We start from the raw sequence: 20242 nt of genomic DNA on the forward strand, positions 1-20242 counted from the left end.
CCACAAGTTTCCTTTTGAAAATAAAGTTATCAGAAAAAAAAAGAGAATAAGGCTAATGTGAAGCAGAGCCCGGTGGAGGGCAGGGGGATGTGGCGGCGCTGGCTGGGAGGCTGCTGCTGGGCTGGCTGCTGGGTGCAGGAACCTGGAGCTGTCCCCACTCCCTCGCAGAGTTGTTCTCCTGGAAAATTTACAGCTCTGAGCTGATTGTTTGGCTTGGCACAATAGTCAGGATGCTGCCTTGTAAACTTAATAATAGCTGCCCTCGTTTTAATTTGTTTGACCTTGACTACAATAATTTATTATGTGCATTAGATTTTTTTTTAAAAAAAAAAAGAATCCAAACAGCACAACAACAAAGAATTTGGCTCCCTTTTCTTCCTTCCATAGTACTCTGGGTTTGAGCTCCTCAGGTCTGATGGCATGCTGTGCTTCTAGAGCTGTGTGGGACGAGTTCAGGGGATAAGGTTAGAAAGACCTTTTCTTGGAAAGGTGCTTCTCCAGGTTGGTGCTGTGGTGATGTGCTTCTCCCAGGGCCTGTGTTTCTCTGAATAAGGTTTGTTCCTTTTTTCTCTGGCAGCCCCTTTTGAGGGAAAACTTGTTCATGATTTCAAAAAACGTCACTGCAGACAAGCACAATACTACAGAATAGCCACAGTGTTTTGTATCTGCTAATTCTTGTAGGTCTCTACCTCTCAGCAGAGACCAGGGCACAACGAAAGCAAGGTCTCTCCTGGTTGTGTGATTTACTTTTTGCTCTTGATGCTCAAAGCGAAAGCAGCCTGCTGGCACAGCCTGCCTTGGTTTCTCTCCTGTCACTCGCAGGTTTCCTCTGCGTTTCTTTGTTTGATAGATCCTCACAGAATATTGTGTTTTCTTTACAAGCCCAGCGTTGGGTAAGATGATGAGAGTTGCTTGAGCTTCCCTCTGTGTGTGTTGCAGAGGAGCACCCCTTCCGCTGCGAGGACTGCGACGAGCTGCTCCCGTCCAAGCTGGACCTGCGGCGCCACAAGAAGTACTCCTGCAGTGCTGTCAGCGCCCTCTACGAGAGCCTCAACGACCAGATCAAGCAGGAAGGCCTGGGAGATGGACAGGTCTATGAGTGCAAAGACTGTGAGAGGATGTTCCCCAATAAATACAGGTACCAGAGGATGGCCAGACCCTCCTGCGACCTGCCCCCCTCCGTCACTGCTCAGTCCTGTCTGACGGTGGAAGTGGGGGAGCGTGGGGGGAGCTGGGTGGCTCAGGGTGGCTGTGGTGATAGTCCTGCCCTCTCTCCATGGGGGTCAGGGATGTTGGGTTGAGGATCCTACAATGCTGTTGGACAGCATTTTAATGCACCTTGATTTCATAGACCATGATGCTCTCTAGCAGAAGCATCCACAGATTTTTGGCTTTTTAAATGGTTGTTTCCTGAATCCCTTGTGACTTCTTCAGGGCTGTGACAGGCTGATAGACCTGCAATAGAAATGGGACAAGGGACAGAAGAACATAGGATATTCTCCAGGTCATGTTTTTATTTGCAATGATGATTCAATTATTATTATAAGGCAGCTCTAAACAAAGGATTAAACTTTTTTCTTTTTAAAGGGAAAATTCTTTGGCCCAATAAATTTTAGCTGAAAATTCACATCTTTCAAGCATAATGTGATATTAATCAAAGGCAGCTTTAAAGCAGAGCTCTTTGAATTTTCTGATTCACACATTTGCAATGTAAGGCTTAAATGGTTAAATGTGAAGAGACAGTTTTAAAAAGTTGAGGGTTTCTAAAATCACTGTAGGGTTGTGTTTATTGCCATCCTAAGCAAGATTTGTTATAAAACGGAGAACTGGTCTATAGAAGTTGAGCTTACAGCCAGTGTAAGGCCTGCTTCATTTCAGATAAAAACTAAAAAATCTGATGTTCACCAGCATTAGTCATTTTGAAATCAATTATTTTGTTACTTTCAGATCTTTTATCTAGGTGAGTAAGTGAAGAAAAAAAAAATCTATTTTAAAAACTACAGAGAAAGGTGGAATGTAAAGAACACTGCACTGGTTTGTCTGAACTGAAAAGAGCTCAGCTCTTGGCTGTGCTGTGGGCGTTGTACTGGTTGGTAACAGATCCTGTCTGCCAGTGATAGCTCTGTAGTGGTTCTCATAGCACAGTCTGATGTCTTTATTCCTCACCTCCTGTTTCTATTGGCTACTTCTGGTTACATGCTAGGAGGCTGCAATTTTGCTAATTTTTTTTACCTGACCAAAAAAAAAAAGAGAACTTCCTTTAAATTATTTAAATCATTTATGATTTTAGTACAAATTCCAATTCTTTTATCTCACTAGCTGCATTAGAAACTTCCTCCTCTTTAGCTTCCAACACTTCATAGTTCTTTGTTAATTTAGGAAATACCCTTTTGAAATGTGTGTCATCTCCTGTTTGTAACCTCTGTGCATTTCCTGGCTCCCCTTTGGGTCTTTTTGGCACTGGGTCCATTTCACAGAGGTTAGAGAAGCAGAAAAGTTTGAAGTCCCTTTTTCTCTTTAGTGATTACTTATCCCTGTAAGACGTTCAGAGTCATCTGGTGAAGCTCATTCTAGGTATTCAAATGATGTGGCTGAGTCAAGGTCCCAGTTTCCTTTGATTTCTCAGGAGCAGAGGGTATGATAGACCTTGACTCTGTCTGAGGCTCGACTGCCCGTGGGGCAGAGCTCTGCTGGAGCTCCCTGGCAGTGAGCTGCCTCCTGCAGCAAGCACGGCTGGTCAGTGCTGGGAGTTCAAAGGGATGAGCAAATGTCTTGGAGGCTCCGAGTCAGATGGAAAACCTCTGGAAGGGCTGAAGGCAGAACACCAGTTTTACAAGCCCTGTCCTGATTTATGTTCAGAACCTTCTCCTGTTCTGATTATTTCATCTTTTTTTGATGGGGGAAGATAGAGTCAGCAACGTCACCCTTCAGTGCTGACAGATTCAGTGGAGCTGGGAGAGAATGTCCACATCTGTCCTCTGCATTTTATGTACTGAGAAGGCCACTGAAACACAGAATATAGCCACTCAGCATACCTCGATGGTCTTATAATTTTTCAGAAGTTAATGCAGATCAAATCAAGAGTGCCACTGGGGAACTGAAATTGAGCATTTAGCAGCTGACTAAATAAATAAATGTTTTGCTAATCCCAGTAGGTACTTGCCTCTAAACAGCATATTAGTTTGTCCATATTTGCTCTAAATAAACTCATAAATCACAGTTAACAGGAGCATATTTTTGTATATGTATATGAAAGGTATATATTTCTTTGTGTGTGTTAAATTTTTTATGCAGTGTTAAGAACATTTCTTTATCAAAATGAATATTGCTTCTTCAGAATTAGTGGATTGGCAGTTTATAAGGGGCACATTCATGAATATTAACTACCTGACTTGAAGGAAGAGGAGGTTCTTCAAGGGAGTAACAGGCAGGTGGCTGCTGGGATTCATAGGTAAAGTTGCTGGGCAGGCTGCAGTCCCACCAAAGCCCCTTATGATGAAGCCACCTTCTGCAGGGTGTGCCCACAAATGCCCTCAGGGCACAGAGTTATCAGTGCAGGTAATTGTTGGTGCAATTAGCCTTCACACTGGGAATTTCGAAGGACTCCAGTGTCGGGTTCATTCTGCTCAGCCTGGATGCAGGCAGGTGTGTGCTGGTGCCAGGGTGCTGGTCCCACTGGAGATGCAGGTCCCTGTAGGCATCTGAGGAGAGGGACAGCAGTATAGTCCTGGGGACATGTCAAGGCTGAGTTGGTTTCTGACTCCCTCAGGCTCTGTGGAAGTGCCTGGGCGTTATCTGCTGTGAAGTCCTCTGGTAGCCTGTAATGAAGACTGGCAGGATTTTCCAGTAGTGTTTGAGTTTTAATGTTCCTATAAAAAGTATAGCTGTGTTTTAAAGTTCCATAGGAATGGTTTAATAGTGATCTGTAGGGAATTTCAGGCAGTAGCAGGTTTCACATGAGTTCGTCCTTCGCTGGAGTTTGCAGTCAGGAGGAGGATTTGTAAATCCTATTGAACTGTGCTGAGGGCAGCAAAGGATGCACATTTTCTTCCTCTGTTTCTTGGGACTGGCCTTGAGAGGAGAAGGGTTTCCAGCCTGCTTAGTGTGCTGTAGGGCACTCAGTCTTCCTCCGAAAGGCTTCCTGGGCTTTGTGCCCGGCCTGTGCCCCCCATGGGGGCTCCCCTCAGCTGTCACCCCAGTTTGGCAGCCCTGCAGCATGCTGCCTGCTGGGGCATGGGGACAGTGCTTGGGCCTGGGGCACCAGAGCACCTTGTGCCTTCCTGAGAGCCATCCCTGCCCTGGCCCCGACCCAGCGCCCGCCCCGGCTCGCCATCATCCCCTGGCTGGGGAGAGGCTGCCAGTTGGCAGAAGCTGAAATTGCCGAGTTAAGTAATAAAAGATGTCTGACATTTAGAAGTGAAATGTGTTTGCACCTTATCGTGTTTCTTTCCAACGTTGAGTTGCTGTGTTCTGGGAAGCTGTGGGCTTTGTGCCCATGAAAACGGCAACGTGATAGTCTCGGCAGCCACAGCTAATATCTTGTCTTTCCCTGTGGGGATGCCATAGAAGTCCTGGTCACAAAGTGCTCATTTTTCCCTTCAGGAACCTGCGGGGTCAGGTCTGGTTTTACCTTCCTTTTCCCCCTTGTAAATGGACTCAGGTATTTCATAAGAACCACCGTAAAGCACAGCGACACTCTGAGGCAGAATGGGGCAGCTTCCATGGGCGAAATAAATGCCAGGAAAGGAAGAGGTGTCTGGGTGCCGCTGCCCCTCTTAGGGTCCATGTGCTGCTCACCTGCTCACAGAGGCTTTGGCAGTGGTGCTGTGCAGCAGCAGTAGGTCCTGGAACTCCCCCAGGCCCCACGGGCTCACGGCCTGTTTCTGTCACCATCTCTAGGCTCCCCTCTTGTCTGAGTCCTGCCTGATGCGGGGCAGGAGTTCTGTGAGGTGGGTGCTGGGGCTCCCTTTGAGGTGGGGGCTCGGTTCACTCTGGGGCCAGGGGCCGTCCCCTGCCATGAAGTCTCAGCCTGTCTCTCTTTCCCAGCCTGGAGCAGCACATGGTAATCCACACCGAGGAGAGGGAGTACAAGTGTGACCAGTGTCCCAAGGCTTTCAACTGGAAATCCAACCTGATTCGTCACCAGATGTCTCACGACAGCGGGAAACGGTTTGAGTGTGAGAACTGTGTGAAGGTATGGTGCAGGACAGGCTGCCACGGGCAGCTCTGCCTGGGAGAGGGTGCTGGCACCTGGGGAGGGGGTCCAGGGGACGGGTGACCCAAGCTGGCACAGTTTGGTGGCCCAGCTGTGGTGTGGAGCATGGTAACACTAGATGCAAGGACTAGATCTAAGGAAGAAATGTTTCACAGTGAGGGTGGTGAGACCATTTCCCAGAGAGGTGGTCACTGCCCCATCCCTGGAACCATTCCAGGTGAGGTTGGCCAGAGCTCTGAGCAACCTGCTCTAGCTGCAGATGTCCCTGCTCCCTGCAGGGGGGTTGGACCTTCAAAGGTCCCTTCCAACCCAAACCATTCCATGACTGTAGGATTCTAACATGGGGAGAGAGGAGCCCAGCCCTGCCCTGAGCAGCTCACCCTGGGCCTTCTCCTGGCTGGTGGGGGCCCTGGGGGTGACACATGGGGCAGTGTGGGTGCACCGGGAGCAGAACCCACAAATCAGTCAGGCTTCCCATGTATATATACCCTTCTCCTGGCTCTCTGCCTCCCCTCCCTGAAGGTGCTCTCTCTTCCAGGTGTTCACGGACCCCAGCAACCTGCAGCGGCACATCCGCTCCCAGCACGTCGGGGCGCGGGCACACGCCTGCCCCGACTGCGGCAAGACCTTCGCCACCTCCTCGGGCCTCAAGCAGCACAAGCACATTCACAGCACTGTCAAACCTTTCATATGTAAGTTGTCACGGCCATCACCCGGCCCGGGCTCTGGCTGTAATTGCACGTATCCTGCAGGGCCCCCCAGTACGAGCTGTCCCTCTGCGAGCAGCCGCTGTAATTTCATAGGTCAGAGCACAGGATGAAATTCCGCAGCCATTTTTTCTTCTTCTGTCTTTTTTTTCTTTTTTTTTTGCATGCTCCCTGTTTTTTCAGTAAACATTCGTGGCAGTTTTTGACTTTCTTGACAAGTTAAAAGCTGAGTCTCTCAGCAGTCCTTGCGATGCCATTTTCTCGTATCTTTTCTTTCTCTCGTCTTTTTTTTTTTCCCCATAATAATTTTCGAATGTTCATGTTGGTGACATAAATAAATAGCTGGCACAGCCTGATCGAAATGTTTTTCAGGGGTGCCTCAAATCCTGTAGCTGTTGTAAAGAATTTTAAATAGTGACAGAGATGAGAAGGTGTTTTTTACCGAGAGTTTTTTTCCTTCTTTATTTATTGCACATTTCTGTGATAATTTCAGATAATGCCTGGAAGCCAAATAACTCACAGGTTAACTGGGTCCTTAGTGCTCTCTTCAGTGGGATATTTCCAAAAGGGCATTTTCCCTGGAGAGCCGTTCATCTCATTTCTTGTCAGTCTCAGGGTTGTATATTTTTTTTAATTGACACAGCACCTATTGGATTTTGATATCTGTGCAGAAAAGTGGATTGTGTCACAACAAAGCTATAGAAACTTTAGGGACTACTTCCTGACACTCCTCAGGGAGCGCAGTTCAAGCGCAGAACGGGATCTGGGTTTCATTCCAGGCTTTGATGTTACGGTAGGGAAGCCACTGAACCCACTTCTGCTGTTTTTTCCCTATTGGTATAATGGGAACAGTATGTGAGAGTATCCTGGGAGACTCGTTTCATTAATGTGTTCTGAGATAATCAGATGGGTGTCAGTGGAGGAAGAAAAAATACTCTTATTGCTCATTTTGATGCAATCTTTCATTTGATGACGGGCACATGAAAGAGATAATTTGAATCTCGCAGTATTGCTGCAGTGAGATGAATGATTTCTTCTCATAATCTCCTCACTCTCACCTCATAAGAATTAGGGAGTTGTCAGTCTAAATCAGTGTGTGAAACGACTTGAGACTGATTCTGCCTGGTTCAGCTGTGCCAGGTGGAGTCACATGCAGGAATATGGAACCCATTAGGGATTTCGGGGAGCCGTGAGTGGGATTTGCTGGGGACTTTGTCTTTCTCTTCAGTGGGTGCAAAGGGTTTGTGTTTGTGGTATGAGTGGGGGTGTTTATTTGGTACAATATTATAGTTGGCTGTAAAAAAACCCAAACTGTAACTTTATAACTGCAGAACTGCAAGAGAGGGCACACAGAGTTACTAAATCATTGTACAACTGGACACTTTTTTTCCAGTTTTCCCTATTTTAGAATGATGGCCTGAACTCTTTTACCTGTAGCACTTTTCTTTAGGGAATTTTGTGCAGTGTCATATATATTTAGCAACTCTTCCTGGGCTGTAAAATGGAAAGAAAGGAACCTGATTCTGTTGGAAGACTTTGCTGTTGTTATCCTTAGTCTCCTCATGAAGTTTTGCTGCACGGGAACAGTAGAACTTGCCATACAGGAAAAGTAATGTGAGCACCACCACGGCAGTGTTGGGGCAGTGGAGGCTGACAGCAAGTGCACCCAGCTGGGATACACTCTGCTTAAGCAGACTGGCCTTTTGTTATGAACTGGTATCTTCTAAACCGCTGTGCAGCATCTCTTGGCACACGGCAAGGGAGATGGTTAAAAATAGAAAGGAGTAATTTTATTTGGGAAAGAAGTGTATATACAAACATCTTTTGAAGGAATCCATCCAAATGTGGCATTTCTTCAGCTGTTATTAGTCACTTGAGAGGGAGTTCACTCATGGTATCCTTCCACGTGGAAATATTTGCAGCTGCCTGTTTGTTTAGAGACACAGAGTCACTCCTGCAGCTCTGAAGGTGCTGGCTCTGCATCCACAGCCAGGATGAGAAAAACATTCACACGTGCTAGCACAGGAACAGCCCAGAGACAGAGCTGGCCTTGGGTGCTGTGTGGGTGTTGATGGATCCTTCTGCTTAAATTTCTATAGAAATAGGGATTGTTGTATCTAAAAGACTGTTAGCTTTATGGAAAATAAATAGTGTTTTCTTTAAGAACTCTGTTTAGATGTTTTTAAAGAAAACATAAAAATGAAGTCATAAACCTAAATAAACCCTTTCTTAGAAAGTCTAAGGTAGCTAAAATAATACACACAACAGCCATAAAACTATGTGTATACAATAATAGTAGTTCAGAACAGCTAACAGAATTTTTCAAGGTGTGATTACCAAAACCTAGGGGTGGCTTTAGCATACTCATTTGGAAAAGCTGTTCCTCAAACACTGAAACTCTTCTGGTGACTTTCTAGTTCTCCTGCTTGTTCTTCCTGGGCAGCTCCTTGTTGTATCTGAGCCCAAAGCAGAAAGTCTGAAACACTCTGAGGTTCATATTGAATTTCTAGTGCAGTTGGAAACCAGACACAGCAGACCCTGCAGTGACAATCCACTGAGTTTTGGGGTGCCCGTTTGAACTGAAATGTCAATGTTGTTAAATGTTAATAATCTTTGCTTTGAATTTCAGTAGAAGGAGCTTCCCCTTAGATTTTCAGACCTCCTAGTGAAATATTCTCCTGACAGCCGTTTGGTATTGAAGCACTCATGTAAATCCTAAAGGTTTAGAAAAAAAAATACAGGGCTAATCACTCTGGCGTGTGCCCATCAGTAAGGGCTGGGAGGAAGGGACCATGCCATGGCTGGGCTGGGGGCCTGGCTGTCAGGAGGATTTTCACTCAGGTCCTTGTGCCCAACTCCCTCTCTCTCTTTTTCTCAGTTTCCATGTTTACAAAATGGTGATAACAGCAGTTCTCTGGTGAAAGAAGTGTGTTAATTCACTAAGAAGTAGAATTTATTCCTACGTTCAAAGAGGCATCAGATAATAAAAAGTTACAGTGTTTTGATATCCAGAAAAGTTTGGGTGGGATTTTTTTCTTGCTTTGCCCTGCTCCTTCTACACCAGCAAAGCCTGCAGGTGAAAGAGGTCATAAAAGCTCACATTTTGAAAGCTTGGTATTTACAGGTCGTTAAGGGAAACGCTGGTGTAGCGTTAATGCAGCATTGTGAGGGTGTCCTGCTAATTTAAGGAACACAGGGTCTCACCATGCTTCTAGCTGGGCTGAGCCCTGGCTGGCAAGGTATTTATAGACCATCCCTATGGGGTGGTTACTTACTATTAATGGCATTAAAGAAAGGGTAGGTTTGGTTAAATGAGGCCAAGTTCTCCCTTCGGTGCTCCCTGCCACGCCAGGACTACAGGGAGAGCAGACTAGCTAATATAAGTAGATATTACCATTAAAATGCACGATTATCTGTATTGAAAATTCAAACCCGAAGTTGGAGCAGACCCCGTGAGGCGCGGAGCAGGCGCCTGTTTCTCACCCGGTCTGTGCCCAGGGAAGAGGGAGGATTTTGGGCTGGGGGGGCCGGGGCAGCTCCTCCCGAGTTCCCTGCCACGTCCTGTTAATTTCATATCGCTGTTGTTGTTGGTTTCTGTTGACGTTTTAGGTGAGGTCTGTCACAAATCCTACACGCAGTTCTCCAACCTGTGCCGCCACAAGCGGATGCACGCGGACTGCCGCACGCAGATCAAGTGCAAGGACTGTGGGCAGATGTTCAGCACTACCTCCTCCCTCAACAAGCACCGCCGCTTCTGCGAGGGCAAGAACCATTACAGCCCGGGCGGCATCTTCGCCCCCGGCCTGCCCCTGACGCCCACCTCCATGATGGACAAATCCAAGCCCTCTCCCAACCTCAATCACGCCAGCCTGGGATTTAACGATTATTTTCCGTCCCGCCCGCACCCGGGGGCCCTTCCCTTCTCCCCTGCCCCCCCAGCGTTTCCCGCCCTCACGCCGGGGTTCCCGGGGATTTTCCCACCCTCTCTCTACCCCAGGCCCCCCTTGTTACCACCCACGCAACTGCTCAAAAGTCCCCTCAACCACACTCCGGACGCAAAGCTCCCCAGCCCCCTCGGGAACCCGGCGCTTCCTCTCATCTCTGCCGTGAGCAACAGCAACCAGGCCGCTTCGGGAGAGGAGAAATGTGAGAGCAGCCTGGAAAACTCTTACCTGGAGAAGCTAAAAGCCAGGAACAGCGACATGTCCGATGGCAGTGACTTTGAGGACGTCAATACAACCACAGGCACGGATCTGGACACCACTACTGGCACCGGCTCTGACCTGGACAGCGATGCAGAGAGCGACAGGGACAAAGCAAAAGATAAAAGCAAACAAATTGAGAGCAAGCCGGATTTTGTCAGCAGCTCTGTGTCTGCAAGTTCCACCAACAACTCGAGCGAGATCCCTCTCTTCTATTCTCAGCATTCCTTCTTTCCTCCCCCCGAGGAGCACCTGCTGCCTACCACGGGAGCAGCTAATGACTCTATCAAAGCCATCGCCTCCATCGCAGAGAAATATTTTGGGCCTGGCTTTATGGGGATGCAGGAGAAAAAGATGGGTTCACTCCCGTACCATTCCATGTTCCCTTTCCAGTTCCTCCCCAATTTCCCCCATTCACTCTACCCTTTTACAGAGCGGACCCTCAATCACAACTTGCTGGTCAAGGCAGAACCAAAGTCACCCAGGGACCTCCACAAAGTAGGCAGCACCAGCTCGGAGTCACCCTTCGATCTCACCACAAAGCCAAAAGAGATTAAGCCAATCTTGCCACCACCCAAGGTCCTGCCAGCCCCGTCCTCAGGGGAGGAGCAGCCACTGGATCTGAGCATCGGCAACCGCATCCGAGCCAGCCAGAACGGAGGGAGAGAGCCACGGAAGAACCACGTCTATGGGGAAAGGAAGCTAATGGCAAGTGAAGTCTTACCCAAGATTTCCCAGTCTCAACTGCCTCAGCAGCCATCCCTGCATTATGCTAAGCCATCACCCTTTTTCATGGACCCCATATACAGGTATTAACATACCCTGCCTTAAGCGTTTCCTCTAACGAGCTCGGGTTTTAGCTGACATCACAACTTGAGGCAGGTGGGGTGTAGGTTGTTTAGACAGAGCAGTGCAAGTCTGCTGCAGTCGATGGTGTTTCTCTCTCCTTTGTCACAGCACGGTGAGTTTCTGAACCGAAAGGGCTGAATAATTGAAAGGAGTGCTCGTAATCAATATGTATACAGAACACATCCTTATTTTGATAAAGAAGAAGCTTGACCTATTTAAGGACTCTCCCACGAGCCAACACTAAGATGGCACTTCTGCTGGGGAAATTCCAGAGGTTTGATTCGATAAGAATGCAGAGTTCAGATGCCTCAGAGCCTGGGCTCTCATGGCTTGGGAATGAGTCAGGAGCCCTGGGAGCCTGGAAATGCAGCTCTCCCACTGACTGACTTGATGGCCTTTTGTGAGCCACTTCACCTTTTTTCCTCCCCATGCTCTTTTTCTTTCTCATTCCTTTTCTTAGAGTTTCAGTTGATAGGAACTGCTGTGCTGTTGTGGGCCCAGCCTTCTGAAACGTTTGTAGATCTGGAGTAACAAGTACTGTGTAAATAGATGGTAGCATGTTATTATCTGGATCTCTCCCACATACATCTCCTGCAGACTTATCTTTCCTAGAACATAACCAGGGTTTTCTTGTTTTGCTTGAAACAGATGGGGCTTGAGGAGGGCCTGGTTTGTTATGCCATGCCTAGAATGAGCTGAACATGGAAGGCATGTTAAATGTCAGTTAGACTCCCAGAGGGAATGAATTCAGAAGAAGATGTAAAGGGAAGACTTGTCTTTTGTTGGTTTAGAGGTTTTTATAAAACCTGTTTCTAAAGGAAAATTATTATAAGCTTTACAGCAAGGGTACCAGTAGTTTGTGTATTACCTGTGTGGGCAGTGGCACTGGAGAAGATGTATCTGTCATGTAGCAAATACCATTTGCTTGGTTTTAGCAAAGCCCAGTGAAAAGAGGTGTCCCAAACTAGTTTGCTTTAGACATTAACATGGCAATCAATTCTCCCTTAGGATAGGATATGTGATAACATTGGTACAGGGGCTTGGCCCAGGAGGCTTCTGGATTTGGTGTCTCATTGACCAGCCAGTTCCTGAAGTGGGCCATGTGTTCTTGTGCTGGTTGAGCTAAATGTGGCCAGGGTGCTGCAGGGCTGCACAGCCAGCCCGGCTGAAATCCAGCCCTCTGGAAGGCCCGTGGATGTGCTGCAGGAGCTGGTGTTGTCAGCACTGGTCACTGCAGTGTGAGTGTGTCAGCATGGGGATGGTCACTGAGTGTTCAAAGGGTGTGAACAGCAGGGGCTGGAGTGGCCTCCACGAGAAGTGAGCCAGGAGAACAGCACCTATGTCACTGCTCTGCTGCTGTTGTACGGCTGATAACTGTGGGAAAAAATGATGTCAATGTCTGGCCGGGCCAAGGAGCTGTTGGCTGAGAGGAGGATTAGTGAGCCCTCGGTGCTTGCCACTAAGAAAGTGTCTCTGGCTTGGCCAGAGCTCTCAGGGTTGGTGTGTGTCACTTGCTTACACGTTTGCCATCTGTGGTGCAAACAGTCTCATCGCAGCCCGGGACGTGTGAGGGGTTCTGGCAGGGACCCACCGTGGTGGTCGCCTCTTCCTGCAAAAAGATAAGGAATAGTGTAAATGGGCTGGCATTTATTTTTGTAAAATGTACTTCTGGAAATAAAAAAAAAAAAAACAAAATGGGATGGAAAGGCAAAAGCTTTGGGTTAGTACAGGATCCTGCCACCTCTGGGCATTCTCAGTAGGAATGTTAAAATAACATGGGTTGAAGAAGCCATTGCCAATTAAAATAGCAGCCTCGGGAAAACCGTAAAGGTCCAGAAGACAGATGGAAGTGAAGGATGGGGGCATCGTTTGGTGCATTCCATGGGATGTATATAGCTGTAGTAATACATTAAAATAGAAAGTCAGCGGTGGAGCTGCTTGCGAATCAGACTCCTGATGTAATGAGCTAAACAGCAGAGCTTCCAAGTCCCGGCTTAAAAAATATGGAAATATTTTGTTTCTAAACTTCTCTTTATCAGACTCTCTCACATCATTTGGCTCCTTCATTTTTCTCCCAAAGGCCACTTAAATCCTTGACATTTTCTCCTGGTGATATAATTTAATGCAGCCAGACAGCCTGAAATCAGTGCAGTTTTTAGCTCAGCCTGGCTAAGGTGACGCTCTCAGGCACTGGGCTGTAAAGATCGGCTTAATCCTCGGGCGGCGGCGGCCCCGGGCTCTGACGAGGGGGTCGGTGTGCTCGCCGTGCCCTCCCTGCCCACCCGGGGGTGCCCCTGGGGGTCTGGCGTCCCCGCTGCAGGTGGGGTGTCTGACAGCGTCACCGGGAGCCAGCCCGCGCTGCCCGCCGGGGGCAGAGGCTGACGTGCTGCTGCAGGGACTGCTCCTCTCCTGGAGACTCACCCTGTGGGAACACGGCCCCTCCACGGCCCCGTGCTGCTCACTGCCTGTGGAATCCAGCTCTTTCTTTTTTTTTCTACCTAACAAAAATGAAATGCAGATTAAATACAGTTCGCTAAATAGCACTCTGCAGGACTCTTCTTTTAAACTCTTTAGTAATTTGATCCACACACCAATCAGCTGAAATGCAGCTAAATAATTTGCTCTCATTTATGCTGGACTAATGTAGTTAAAATTACTCTTACTATTGGATTTCTGCTGGTTTAGAGAGATGGACTCTACTCCAGTAATTGAAAGATGCAGCTGCCTTCATTGGAGTTACTTTCATAACACTTTTTTCCCCACAGAGGACATTTCAGTTTTTGGTGATTTCACTCCACCTTTTCCCTGCAAGTGGAATATTTTGTGAAAGCAAAGTCATTATTTTCAAAAATAGGAGCCTAACTTTAGGATCGTCTCTGCATAGAGGTGCTTAAGAGTGGGATATTTGCATGGACCAAAGTGGCAGCAGAAGAACTCGGGTTCCTCAGACACTTTGGAAATCTCCCACCAATCTTTGCTAACTTCTAAAATCGTTGTCCACGTGTGCTTGCCAAGGAAACTCAATGCAAATTCTCTCTCAGCTGCAAGGGGGGATGTAAATATGAAACGCCAAATGATTTCAGCATGCTTGGGGCTGCAAAGTCTGGCCCAGTGTTAACTCTTAAGATAATGACAAACTCTCAAAGACTAATTTTTTCCATGCAGTGGCTGCCTGCTGTGAACTCTAGAGCTTCTCCCACTTACAGATTGCTTTTGCTGTAAATGTAGGTTATTTCATGACATTTCACAACAGCAGAGGCTTATAAACCACTATAGTAGAGGCATTAGTTCTCACATAGGAAAGATCAAAATGTTTTCTTAGTCATCAGTGTGATGGCTAAAAAAACACTGCCCAAAGGAGGGGATCCATTTTCATATTGTTTCCAGTGCCTTTTGTGGGAGAACTTGTGGATGATAATTTGTGGTATCCAGCAGAAGGGCAAGACAGACGTTTGTGTCAGTAGGAGAACAGCCTCATGCACAGAACTGACACACCTCTGCAATGGTTTGGCTGTTTCTTTGCTGCCTCAGGCCTGTGAGGTATGTAACCCTCTGTGTTGTTGTCCAGCAGGGTGGAGAAGCGGAAGGTGACAGACCCTGTGGGTGCCCTAAAGGAGAAGTACCTGCGACCCTCCCCGCTGCTTTTTCACCCCCAGGTAACAGCAGTGATGTTACAATGTGGTGCTGGTTGGATGCCAAGAAGTCTGAGATGGGGCTGGTAGAAACAGGTCACTTGGGTCAGGCTCCTTCTCATCCAAGGGCCTGATGGGAACTCCACGATTTCCCACCAGGTACTTTCAGATACTTTTAATGTCATACATGCTTCGAGGCTGATGGTAGCTGTGCCTTGCTGTTTCTTTTGCATTAACAGAAGAACAAGGATGAGGTCTGGACAACTCCCATGGTCTGCCAGGCTCCCTGTTCCCATGCCAGCATTACTATGTAGGTTTTCCTGTAGGAACACTTGGTGCAGTGATTTGCAGCAGTGCAAAGTGGAGGAGGACTGTCCAGCATCTAAGCAGTAGCATTTTATACCTGCTTGATGTTCCCTTACATCATCTAGGAAGCATGAAGGTGCAGGGCAGTGGAGGATCAGGGTTCAGCTCTGCCTGCTCCAGAAGGTGACCGAGAACTTGTTTTCTCTCCTTCCTGCACAGCTGCTCTAGTCTCTGTTCTCCTGACAGCACAGGGATGTTTGCTCCCTCTGCATCTCCTCCAGGTCTGAGTCACTGCAGAGCAGTGGGAAACACTGCTGGACAGCTTTCCCATTTGGCAGTGGACCAGGACTGCCAACCCACCAGCCCACAGTGCAGCTGGAGCAGGCCCTTGCCCCAGAGTCTTTGAAAGGCACGATGAAGTCCAGTGCAAGCAACACTGTTCACTAGAACCACCCCCAGTTTACAGCCCCCCCGTATCTCCCAGGCAGTAGCTGAACTCCCCAGGAGGGGACGTTGCTCTTTGCCCTTTGCATTCCTTGCCCCAGGAGGACAGTGCAGCAGGTTCTGCCTCACGCTGCCCAACGTGCTCTGCAGGGTCACCAGCTCTCCTCCGTCTCTCCTGCTGTGGACACACGCTGGGAGCTGGGCTCTCTGGTCATTGCTGTGGTCTCCTTTATATTCACATGCATTGTTCTCCTCTGATAATGTTTCCCACCTTAGATAAATAACGTGCAGGTTTGTGAAAGCTGGATCCTGGTTGCTTTCACAGCTAAACTTAGTTCCCTCATTGTTTTGCATCAGCCTCAGAGTTTGGTTAATAACTTCCCCTGATTTTTCCTTCATACAGGCTGGATAATGGTGACAGGCTGGCCAGGAACATCCTGTGTTTGTGTGAGTTAGAATAGTGGGGATATCTGCCTGTAAAGAATCTGATAGCAGGGAGGAGCTAGTGTGGCAAAGCAACCCAACGAGACGATGAGGAACGTACAGGCCCTGAGCAGGAGCAAGCATTGGGTGGAAGGCTGTTCACATTGTTCCTGAAATCCTGACCACGTCCTCTTCCCATGGCAATGAAAAGATGTGGAAGGTCTGGTTATCTCTAAGAGTCTATTCTGTGTGATAAGCTAAAATTTACAATCACCCGAGCCCAAAACTTCCTGATAACTGATTTTTAGTAAAGCGAGTTGCTGTGTAACGATCACTTGATCTGCAGAGCTGCTGTTCCCATGCTCTGTGATCACTCAGGTAGTTCAGATACGAGGAGCAAAGATGGGTCGTTCGTTCAAGAATACCTGAGATATTTACTACCAGATCCCCATCCGTTGTTATCCTGGTTCTTTTCCTAAGAAATCATATTTTTGGGGGCTCCTGCTTAGGTCTTCTTCGTTAAGACCAAGGTTTGTGTTCTGCGTCACTTCGGTGTGCACTCTGAGCATGTTTCTCTCACTCTAAACACGAGTCTGGTCTCAGCCTTTTCTTCTGTGATTATGCCAAAGGACGTGACAAAGGCTGAGCGTTCAGAAGAGGTTTTCTCTCTCAAAATGAATTTCAGGCAACTTTTCTTTCTTAGCCAGTCATTGCCGGTAGTTTCTCTGCTCTGATGGGAGTTATTCTTACATTGTCTATTTTAAATGAAACTCTGGACAACATAAATAAGCGGTGTAACTTTTTGATAACTTAATGGAAAACCTTTTCTCACCTGTTAAGTTTCTTTTCTTCTCCCCTTCTTTTTTATTATAACCAGGCAGTTGTTCCCTAAATAGCAAAGTGCCTTTACCACAGGAGAGGCTGTGGCCGGTGTTTAGAATTTTAAAATGAGCCTACGGCTATCAAGGCAGCAAACATCTCTGACTAAGTGCCTAAAGAACAGGGCACAACAAAAGATATCTCCAGGTACTCCAGCAAAGGGCTGAGTGGCAGAGCTCTGAAAGATCCGGATAGCATTTTAACATGATGGTTTTGTTACATGACTGGCAGCTGGGGCAGAGCTTTTGCTGTAAATGATCAAGTAACCTTTTCAAGTGGCTGGCGCTAAGTATTACTTACTATTTATCATGGGCTGGGAGCCTCCAACTAAGGGGCCGTGGATCTATTATTGGGAAATGGGTTTTACTACTCCTCTTTTTTACAGCTTATGAATGGTTGTCAGCCTTCCACAATATATTCTTTGGTGATTAAGACAACTTTTTTTTTTTTTATAGTCATACATTTTAAACAATATCTTGGCTCTCTTTCCTCCCTCAGAGCCCAGTTTAATAAAGTGTAAACGTGCAAAAGGTCAGCCCTTCCTGTACAATAGAGCATCTAGATTTGATGTATGGCTTCCTACTGCCTTCCGCTCGCTCGCTGTCCCTCGGCTCCCGGGCGCGCTCTCCAGGCAGGCTCCCACTCCCCCCTTCTTTCCCAGTGATGTCATCTGCAGTGAGGAGGCAGCTTTATTGCTGCCTTGTTTGTTTTATCCATGTTTTCTGCTGGGTATCTTGAAAGTGCTCTCAAGAGTGCATGAAATCCAACGTTGGGGATGTCAGCCTGGTCCTCCGAGTTGCGTTTCTCTCTTGGATTTGGATTTCCTGTTTTGTGCTATGGAAGTTAAAATGGTTTTCTTTAGGTAGGATTTTTACGTGTAGCCTTGCTTTATACACACAGGCTGAGCTTTTTCTTTTCTTTCCCATTCTTCCACATCTGCAGGTTTTTCCCTTTCTCCCTCTTTCTGGTGTGGTTTTTAGTCCAGCGTTTGTGTGAGAACGTGGCCATAGCTGTGTCATACAAACTGCAGCTGACAGGCACCCAGAAATGTTCTGTTCAGCATTGCATCTTTAGGCCTGTGTGCCCTCATCCCAGATTGGAACAGGCTTTCACTGTGTTTTGGTTTGTGGTCCTCCTAACCATAACTCATCCAGCCACAGCTCACAGGGTGTTTTGGCTGGAATTCTCTTTCACTCCAGGAAGCTCAGCCATCTCCCACCCATCCTTCCATCACCTTTACTGGCTTCTGAACCTTTCTTATGTATAATTAAAACATTGGCCTCTTCACTAGGCAAACTCTCAGTGGACCCGACTCCATCCTGAGTCTGATCTTAACTCCTCCTCTTCCAAGCTGTTCCCTCTTCACCCACAGCCTCTCCTTGGTCTCAGCTCCCTGATCAGCAGTCACACATTTCCCCCTGCTCCCTCCCACTCCACTTTGGCCAGAATTCTTCTGCATCCTGCTCAAAACTTGTGTCCTCTGTGACCTGCCCACCACAGCTCAGCACTGCTGTCCCTCTGAGCCCATGCAAGGGCGATGGATGCTGTAGGGGAATGAGGCCTCCTTGCCTTGCACTGTTTGGTGTTTGTGAGGAGGGTTTGGGCAGCGAGTTCTGCAGCCAGCAGTTAACCGTGGTGCCTAATTTCAGTGTCATCCCTGGAAAAAAGGGAAGCCAAGTGTAATCAGAGTTAATTTTCAATCTGAAATGCTGAAAGTAAGCATGTGCATGTTGCAGAAGTGCCTAATTTCTGAGGCCTAATGCTTACAGCACGGCTTTGTCAGTTGTATCTTTCCTGATTTTTTGGAGCCTGAGACACAGTTTCTCTCTTCCCTGGCTGCATTCAGTAGTTCTGCTTCCCACTGTGCAGCCAGCTTCTGAGGGGAAGAGCAAACATCAGCAACAGGCTGCCACCAACATCCTAGTGCTAAAAGACATGTTTTATGCATCAGATATTGTTCTTCCTGTGGATTTTTATGACACGAGATCTTGCCTTGTACTTGTAGATGTCAGCCATAGAAACAATGACGGAGAAACTGGAGAGTTTTGCAGCCATGAAGACAGACACTGGCACCTCCCTGCAGCCCCTTCCACATCACCCCTTCAACTTCAGGTCCCCGCCGCCCACGCTCTCCGACCCCATCCTGCGCAAGGGCAAGGAGCGTTACACCTGCAGGTAAGGGCCTGGGCACCCCCAGCTCCCTGGGGCACCCTGGCAGAGTGGCACCAGCACGGGCAGAGCAGCTTCACACGGGCGACTTCGCCGTCGCGGCAGGGGTGGGAGGAAAAACAAGAAGCAGCAGAATGAGAACAGAGCATTCTGATGACTAATTCACTCTGAAATAGCTTGTTTTGTCTGGTAGAAAATCAGCATTTTCTATTTTCTTTGTAAATTTTAATAGCCTTGAGAGCAGATCTGGAGATTCTCAAGCAAACAGAATTCTCCCAGCCAAGTCTCTCGCGTGTGGCAGCGAACGCCACGGTTTCCAATGCGGGTGCAATCTCAGCTATGTAAAGTAATGGAATCTTTAAAATGGCATACAGTAAACAATGTTTTCAAACAAGATTGAATGCACAAAATTAAGTATCCTTTGCAGCTCTAAAAGCTGCTTTTGGAGCCCACCACTGGGGAACAAAAACCCCTCTCTGCTTACACAGCTTCACCTGCGGCTGCTGCAGGCTCTTGTGGTGGCTCCCACGGAGTTTTACATGGGTGCAATAGCTTGGTACATATTTTGCTTGATGTATCTCTTGTGTTCAACTTTGCCACAAAAACTACAGGCTCAAATTTCAGTTGAGTATTGAGAAATTCAACGTTTCTACTACAATAGGGACTAGACTTCTATTTAGATATAGACTCACAAGTTAACATTTGGGTTTTCATGCTGGTGAGCACTCACATTAACTACTCAGCTTCAGCACATGTAAAAGTGCTGACTGCCTCTGAAATTGTCAGTCTGCTCCTGTGTTCCTTCTGCATCAGCAAGCATCAGGTGTCATAGTCACAGGATGTAACCCTTCATCCTTCACATTTTATTTCCCAGTGAATATTTTTATTTATACCTCCCTTCCTTTAGAGTTTGCTGTGAATCAGATTGACTGTGGAACACAACCCCTCCTCTTGCTTCATTTCCTTGTTCTGAGCAGACTGTTGGGCTCACAACAGTGCATCCCAGTAGGAGTAACACATGCTGCAGCATCTGTCTGGGAGAAAATCCCAAGAAGGGTGATCTGGTGGATTCTGTATGATAAGCAGCTGAACAGTGTTATAAAGGAGATCTATAAACATCTCAAGCAATGGTTAATGGAGACAGGCAGTGATTAAACACTCTGGGGCAGGAACGAGGTGGCGTTGAGTGCAGTTGCTGAGGGACAGGTTCAAACAAGCAGGAGGTTCTTTTACACCACAAGGTGCTCAGCAGAGGAGCTCCTTGCTGTGGGAGGTTGTGGAGCTCCAGCGCTTCCGTGCCTGCAAGACACTTTTGGAAAAATAGATGGAAGAAACTCAGCGAGAGGGTCTCTAAGTGGGGCTGGTGGTGGCTGGTGACAGGGTGTTTGTGCACGGTGGGCTGCAGCAGGATGTGAT

The 20242-nt window shown here is 47.5% G+C and overlaps 1 protein-coding gene across 1 annotated transcript in view; it reads left to right on the top strand.

Annotated features, from left to right (window-relative positions):
- PRDM16 (PR domain containing 16) overlaps positions 1–20242 on the top strand; it is a 38393-nt gene that overhangs the window by 5739 nt on the left and 12412 nt on the right. The window contains exons 2-7 of the mRNA XM_008947157.1: positions 940–1138; positions 5047–5194; positions 5754–5907; positions 9532–10933; positions 14542–14629; positions 18663–18832. Coding sequence (XP_008945405.1) covers positions 940–1138; positions 5047–5194; positions 5754–5907; positions 9532–10933; positions 14542–14629; positions 18663–18832 — 2161 coding nt within the window. The remainder of the gene's footprint in view (positions 1–939; positions 1139–5046; positions 5195–5753; positions 5908–9531; positions 10934–14541; positions 14630–18662; positions 18833–20242) is intronic.

Source organism: Merops nubicus, unplaced genomic scaffold (genome assembly GCF_000691845.1).
Source record: "Merops nubicus isolate BGI_N331 unplaced genomic scaffold, ASM69184v1 scaffold7979, whole genome shotgun sequence".
Lineage (NCBI taxonomy): Eukaryota > Metazoa > Chordata > Aves > Coraciiformes > Meropidae > Merops > Merops nubicus.